Consider the following 8,334-nt stretch of genomic DNA (forward strand, 5'->3'; position numbering starts at 1 on the left):
GGGCATAAACATAGGCCACAAGGATACAGGGTCCCTGTGGATCGCAGCACGCAGGTCACCTTGTGATCCCAGAGGCGGGCAGGGTGTCATGTGGGGAGGGGATTAGTTGATGCTTGGAGCCAGTAGAGAGGACGTCAAATGCCAAGGAGAAATGAGCCAGTAACCTGAAAACTACTGCTAAGGGAATCCAAATCAGGTAATGTTGCTGATGTTCTTGCTGAGGACAAATATGAAATCACCCATCATGTTTCTTCTGGTTTTCTGGCCACCACTTAATAAGCAATATATTTGATATTATGGTCTAGCATACTCACACCTAGTCCCAAGGTGAGGATTTCAGAAAGGTCTTTAGGCAAGACTCTGTTAGTTTCGGTTTTCTTAGATTGTAATCTAGTTCATCAGAAGATGTTGGTAAGAGACTTATGAAAATGATTTCATCGTCTGCTCATTGACAGAAACTCCTAACTTAAAATGTATTTTGGAAATTGTGTAGATGGATGGACTAAAAGGAGTGGACCAAAAAAGAGGATTGGAGGAAATGGTTGCTGATTTTAAAGATTAAAAGTTTAGGAAGAGGGGCCCTCCCTGGTGGCGCGGCGGGTTAAAGCACAGCACAGAGAAGCTTAAACCACTTCAGCATGAGTTTGATTCCCGCCTGCCCCAGAGGTGACCACATGGCGTGGCAGACCTCTCCTGACCTGCCTGCTGCTCCCCTCAACAGTGTACCTCTTCAATCTGCCTGTTCTGTACCCCACTCTACACTACACGTTTAGAATAGAATACATGGGGAAAACAAATCTCTGGTGAATCCCCTCACCCTCCGCATCTCTGACCTGTACCCCAGTTCTGTACGAATAAATAAATAAACCTTTAAAAAAAAAAAGTTTAGGGAGAGGGGCCCTCCCTGGTGGCAAAAGGGGTTAAAGCACAGCACTATGAAGCTGTCTGAAGTCATTGCAGCACGAGTTCAATCCCTGGCCAGGGAGCTGACCCACATGGAGCAGCAGACCCTTCCTGACCTGCTCGCTGCTCCCCTCAGCACTTTATTTCAGTAGATCAGCCTGTTCTGCTCCCAACTCTGTCTGTGGTGAATCCTCTCACCCATGCACCTCTGGCCTACAGCCCAGTACTTGTATGTATAAATAAACAAATCTTAAAAAAAAAAAAAGAAAGAAAGAAAGTTTAGGAAGATATGAAAAACTACACGTTTAGAATAGAATACATGGGGAAAACAAATCAATGTTAAAACAAGTTACTAATAGAAAGCCATGTGAAATAATTGAGGTCACTGATAGGAGGTTTCCTGGAAAAGTAAGTACAAAGCCAGCTTTTGATGACCCAGATTGATGGGGAGTCAGGGGAAGTAATCTGCATGGTGTCCCAGCAAGCTCAACAAAATGTGTGGCCTTTGGTTAGAGTGGAGTGTGTGTAGTATCGAGTGATGACGAAATTAACTTAGGCAAGAGGAGGTAGGTGGAGCTTTCAGTGCTCAGACAGCCTCAAAGACATAAGGAGAGTACTGTCATTGCCCAGAGGAATGACATGGCACAATTGATTTTAAGGATGATTCTAGTGACTTTGCTGACATGGCCGTTAGATTTATTGAGGATAAAGAACACTTTTACAGTCTAGAGAGCTGTGATCTAATGTTACAGAAGTGAAAATATAATAAGGGAAGGATCCAGAAGATTTGAGGACTCACTGGGCCCCTGTAATTCCGTTTAGTGAATCTGTCTGCTTAGTCAAGAACCCAGGGCTGGATGTAGCTTGAGAAGCAGTTCTAGGGACTGGCTGTGCATGCTGTCTCCGTGTTGCCTGCTGAAGCTGTCTTCCAGCTTGAAGAATCACCAGTACTCTTCATTACAGGACTAGGCCACTAACTTACAACTCACTGGGAAGTGTTTGCACTTGGTGGGAGGGGACAGTAATCTTTTATCAGCCTCCCTCTAATCATTGAAAAATGATCGAAATGAATTTTCAAAAATCTGCTAGCTCTTGAAAAATCAGATTTAGGACATTGAAGGTAACAGAAGGAGAGATTCTTCATGTGGGCAGTGGCCTGAGTCCTACCTTCTCTGTATAGGGATTCCTTCCCTGAGGGTTAGAGGGGTCTCTCTCATTGCCCCTGCTCCTGTTAGTGTTAGGTTAACCTGTTACTTAACATCACTCTTCTGGGGTCATCTAGGTTAACTATTGTCCTAGAGGACTCTGCAAGGTTGAAGTTAAAATGCAAGTCTTTTGTTTAGGAAAATAGTCTTAATTTCTCCATGTGGCTCTGTAATAGAAATTACTTTATCAGATGAGCTATTTGACCTTGAATTAACTGAGGCCATGGTTGATGAGTGTCTGGGGGAGACCCTAGGAAAGTGCCTGGGTGCCTCAGAGACACCCAAACAATGACATAAAAACAGAAGCAGAGCACGGTAGTCAAGCTTTATTTAATAACCTTAATAAACATTTGAGCCAGTGATTCCTCAATTAGTCTGCCTATACCACTGCACATTTACTTAAATGCTATCTCGTGATTTACATAGCCCTCAAAATCTCAACTAGAACACAAATGAATATATGGTTGCCTCTAAAGATCAGGCTCTCTGGCTGCGTCTCCCTCAAATCTACATGGGCACAGAAAGATGTTCAAGAAATACTTGCGAGTGGAAAATACATAAAACTGGGCACTGTACTGGACTCTGCTGCTATTTTATCTCTAGCCAGCTCATAATAGTCTCAATGAATAGTTTTGTATGAGTAAGGAAATTTTCTTAGTAGTCTCTGAATCCTTTTATTTCAGGGCTGGAAGAACCATTGTCTCTGACAACTTAAAGTCTCACTTCCTTGTATTTATCACATTCGTAAGTACACAACATCAGCATTCACACTTTCTGTTACAATTCTGGCAGAGAGCTATACCCAATGATAATACCCTCTGAACAGCGCTAGTATTTGTGGTTAGTTTCAGAATTAGGGGGCTAGTGGAACCTGGCCGTAGGTTACCCAGAACTATGAACAGGTGAATCACTCTGTTTAGAAATTACAAACTAAGTGATCTATGCTGTTATGTAGAAGATGTTGCATTTAAGAACCCCAAAATTCTTCCTGTTGAGTTATTCACGGTTTTTTTCAGGGTCGTTGTCGAATAATTACTCAGATGAACTACAAGGAAATATCTGTACGTTCTGGTGTTATGAGGACAGGTTCTTTCATCCTGAAAACTTCTTACATTGATTTTCCACCAAGAGAAATACATGATGCATACAGAAGGAGTTTGCAAAGTGAGAATATTTCTGTGTAATAGTAGCGATCTATGCACTGTTGGGTGGTGGGAGCCCCACAATGACTACACTTGAGAAGGAATCCTGTAATATCAAAACACTGACAAGGATGTAGAACAATGGTACTTCGATTAAAAAAGTGAAAAGTACAAAGGTTTACTAAAATAAAAAAAATTTCTGTGTAATGATGTTGTGCAAACTGGCATTTACTTCTAGATGCATTTACTTCTATGTCCTGAAGTGCCACATGGCACTCATTTTTATTAATTGCATGAACAATTTCAGTATATCATAAAAGGAAGGAAAAATTTAGATGAGCACTTTCTTTTTCATTAAAAATTCTTCTACAACACCATTTTAAGACATGTTTAGTATTCCACCTAATAAGTGGATCATTATATGAAGAGTTTAAATAGAATTTGTATCATAAAATACGTGCTCTTTTTTTTTTTTAATAACAGTTTACTTTACATTTTTACATTTTTTTTCCCATCTCAATTGTAGTCCCCGCGGGTTTCCCATCACCAAGTCACCCGTGCGCCATCACCCATAATCCCGTGCACTTCCCTCCTCACCCTATCCGTTTTTGATCCCATTCCCCACTCCACCCCCACAAAATGTCTCTGGTATATGGCTGTTCATTATTCTTGTTATTTTCTTGCCTGGTCCATTATACTCCTGCTATGAGTGAAACCATCCGGTATTTTTCTTTCTCTTTCTAGCTTATCTCTCTAAGCATGATCTTTTCCAGCTGCAAAAAGCTTATGTTTCTCTTTTTTTGGTTGCTGAGTAATATTCCATTGTATATGTGTACCATATCTTTTTAATCCAGTCATCTACTTTTGGGCATTTGGGCTGCTTCCATGTTTTTCCAATTGTAAATAAAGCAATACCTGCTCTTTTTTTAAGCTTCCACAGTTTCTCTCAAGACTTCAACTTCAGCTTCTAGGAAAAAAACACCTGACACAAGGAAACCCCAGCGCCAGGTAAGGTAAATGGTTAAATCTCTGTTGTTTCACTAAAGATCTGGATCTTCGGATTTTTCTCTCTCTCTAAAGTATCAAGGGTCTTTGTTCTAGGGGTGCAGAATAATAGCAATCCTTGTCTTAACACACTCCAAGGGAGCTCTTACCTAAAATTCCTGTGTTCATTTCTTTAGGTCTCAGAGGGTACATAGAAGTTAAACTGGTACATTTTCTCTTTCATGAAATTTTGAGGGTGAGAAAGTCACTATTTCTCTGTAGTATTTGGTAATTTGGCAATGTCTTTATGAAAGCCGTCCTTGCCTATATTTAGTAATGCTCATGATTATATTTAAATATAAATGCATGGTCATCTATCAAGCAGTCACTCAGTTGGAATTGGGACACAAATGTAAGACCCCACCTTGGAAGGAAAAGAGCTTTTCTCCATTAGTGAAGTGAATCATCATTTGCAAATGCCTCTGAAGGATGTAAAGCGTTTGCAAATACAATTTGTGTGTTTTAAATGCAATTCCTTATCAGGTGCATCTGTGGTACAGACCACCTGGCCTCTGCTGCTTGCAGAGAATACTACTTCTGTCTTGAGGTCCCATTCCTGGAACTTTTGGTTGCTTCCATATTTGCAAATCCTTAGTAACAAAATATCAAAAGAAATATTATTAAACACAACTACAGAGAGTTGTGCTTAGTATCTCCATTGTAATGATAAGGTTGGTGCTATTTGTTAATGCTCTACAAAAACACAAGTCCTTTTCGACTAGGATCTCACCACTGTATCTCTTTCCATTGGTGAATGTCCTATCCGCTATTCTTGTGGTTATGGCTTCCTACTCAAAGAGGGTGTCTGTTCTCCAATAGCTTTATCTACTTTTTCTTTTCATTGATTCATCAAATATTTACTCTACCTATCCTATGGTGCTGCTGTTCTCTGCTCATGTTTTGGGCACAAGACTTTTCCTTCATGTTTTCAAAGTCACAGATTTGATCTGTGTTCCAGCATGTGTTGTGGATCCATTAGCGCTGTTCCACTGGTATTGGGACTATAGCAAAGTAAGGTAACTCATTTTAATTCAATGTAGTATGTGTTATGTGATGAAATTAATGAAAGTTATAAACATTAAAAAAATCAATTGCTTTAATAAGAACATAGTGATTTTCTAAATTAATTAATATATCATTTACTAAATGTCATTAAGCCTTTTTTAACTAAATAAAATGGTGAAGCTAAATAAAAACATGGGTGATTTTCTAAAGGAGATGAAGCTGTGATTTAAACATCTATATTAACTGGTTTACTGGACAGCACAACCTGTGTAATTCTTCCAGGACTTGAAATTACAGGATGATGAATGAACTTTAATTTGAATGCACTAGCTGATATGAATCTGCAACTGTACATTTTAAGTTTTATAGGAAAGGATCCCAAGCTTTCACCAGACTCTCAAAAGGCTCTATTTTTGTACCATAAACCCTTAACACCACACAGGTAGAGTACTAGGGCAGCAGAACAGAGTGAACGGTATTTTCGACAGAATAACTGCATTCTATTTTAGTCTATTTCAATAAATTTTTCTTAGTTTGGAATTTAGCAAACTAGTCAACTATTATGTTTCCTGAATATCTCTCATATGCCAGAGGTAGAGGGCATAGAAGTTAAGGGTTTATTTGAACAAAAAATAGATCTTTTGAGAATTTGGTGACTGCTAGGGATCCTTTCCTACAAACATTAAAATGTGTAGTTGCAGGGTCATACCGGTTAGTGCATGCAGACTCGGAGGTTTGTTCACGGAGACCCCCTGCACCCATGGGCTTTTGTTTAGCACTTTGGTTTACCCTACTTGTTATTCAAGCTAGGATGATGTGTTTGTCTTATAGGTAGGTACTTAACCTTCCTGAACTTCTTTTTTAAAATACCTGGTAAGTGAGTAGTTGACAATCTTTTATTTATAAAATTCTTTGAGAAATTTTGGAGTTAGGCAGGAGAGAAGGCATGAGACAGACCAAAGAGAATACCCTGTGAACATGAAGGCAGAGATGTGGCTGATGAAGTATATGACTGAGTAAATATTTAAAATATGTGATAACTGAGACTGTTACAAAAGACTGACACACAAATTATTTATCACCATTGGAAGTATTGAGTCATGAGATAATGTGAGTTTGAAAGTTTCCAGTAGTTGATATGTGCCAAATATTGTAAGACATACAAATATACTGCAAGCTACTTTAAATTTATATCTTTCTGAATTTTTTTTTACTACTTCAATGATAAGTTCTATTCCTGTTTACCTTTTTCAAAAAGATTTATTTTCATTTATTTATGCATACAAGTACAGGGGTATAGACCTGAGGTGGGGCATCAGTTTAGAACACTTACCAGAGACAGAGTAGGGAGCAGAGCAGGCAGATTTGCTGAAATACTCTGCTTCAGGGAGCAGCAGGTGAGACAGGAGAGGTCTGCTGTGCCATGTGGGTCACTTCCCTGGCCAGGGATTGAACTCAGGCCATATAGTGGTGATAACGCTGAGACTTAACCCCTAGGCCATCAGGGAGGCCCCATTTTTACTCCATTTAATAACTTGTACGACTCACTGATGTCACTTGAAGACACTGATGTCTTCAAGTTAAAATTATGACTCCAGAATTAAACAATTCGACTATATTTCACAATGAGTATTTTTAGAATATTTTCCAGTAACTATTTTAGTAGAAATATAGTTAAATTTTCCACTGTTTTTGCCTGATCTAAAAAATATTTCTGGTACCCACTGTGTTGAAAGGAGACAACAGGTCCTAAGTGGAGTTACTTGTACTAATCCTCAAGTGATCAAACCAAGACTTAGTACCTAACTTAAATAAAGTTTCAACCCCTCCCAAGAATGTAATTTTACTGGTCAGTCTGGAATATCCAGGTCAACAGGGGCATGGTCATCTTCCTGATAGACCCTTCCTGACCCAGGGAAGGCAACTTTGCCCTAAATAACCAACTGTCTTTCTTATCTAGCTCTCCACTGTTCACAAAAGTCTTTCATTTTGTACAGCTCTTGGCCTGCCTTTCTGCTTGCTAGATAGGACACTGCCTGATTCATGAATCATTTAATAAAGTGAGTTAGATCGTCAAATTGACTTGGATAATTTTTTTTTTAACAAGAATTACTTATTTTGACAGTCCTTATGAATCAAATATGTACAAAGTTTACTTTTGAGAACTAAGGGGAAATAATATGGAGAGAAATAAAAATCATTATTTTGGAGAAGATTGTTATTTACTCCATGGCATAATTCAAGTGCATATAATGAAAATATTTTATTATAGTATTTATTTTTATAGGCATATTCTTAACAGCATGGTCGTCAGTATAAATTATTGAAGAGTATGCTTAGCAGTGTTATAAGATGTGTTAAAAAAAACTAACATTCATCCAAATAAAGTTAGAGATCCTAATCTTATTTATTAAGTGGCTCATGAATGAGGCAGCATCCCATCTGACCAGCAGAAGGCACCACAAGGATTTATACAAGAGGAAGGTTTTATAGTCAAAAGTAGTAGGACAAGAAAGGGAAGACTTCAGACAAAGCTACTTTTCTTTAAGAGAAGGAAGGAGCATTTCATCAAGCAGATTATGTCACCGGTGCTGAGCAGGAAGTTCTAGATTGATTGGTTTAAATTCCATTTTGGGAACAAGCTGAAACAGCAGTTAGGTTGGGTTAAGTCTTGGTAGGGCATGGCATAAATGATTCCATTTTGGGCTTGTTTTTTTTTTTCCTCTTCAAACAAATACCGTTTTTTTTTTCCTTTCAAAAAGGTATATTTGAATATTCTAAGTTTGATGTTTTCATGATAATGGGATAGATTGAAGAAAACTTGAAATTTTGAGGAATAAGCTTTAAAATAGCTAACTTAAACTGACATATTTTAAATTGATAAAAAATAATATCTCTTGCCTGCCTGCCCTGACTATATAATAATGTTTATGTGTGGCTCACATTTTGTCCACTTAATTAAATAAAATTTACACAGAGTGCTCACTCACTCTTTACCTCCTAGTTAGCAAAGATATCAGTTGCATATTATTAAA

The 8,334-nt window shown here is 38.3% G+C and overlaps 1 protein-coding gene across 1 annotated transcript in view; it reads left to right on the forward strand.

Annotated features, from left to right (window-relative positions):
• Positions 1–8,334, forward strand: part of LOC105853537 — a 102,839-nt gene that overhangs the window by 54,507 nt on the left and 39,998 nt on the right. The window contains exons 8-10 of the mRNA XM_012724020.1: positions 2,792–2,852; positions 3,125–3,272; positions 4,182–4,258. Of these exons, the coding sequence (XP_012579474.1) occupies positions 2,792–2,852; positions 3,125–3,272; positions 4,182–4,258 (286 nt within the window). The remainder of the gene's footprint in view (positions 1–2,791; positions 2,853–3,124; positions 3,273–4,181; positions 4,259–8,334) is intronic.

Source organism: Condylura cristata, unplaced genomic scaffold (genome assembly GCF_000260355.1).
Source record: "Condylura cristata isolate star-nosed mole 26May11 unplaced genomic scaffold, ConCri1.0 scaffold00012, whole genome shotgun sequence".
Lineage (NCBI taxonomy): Eukaryota > Metazoa > Chordata > Mammalia > Eulipotyphla > Talpidae > Condylura > Condylura cristata.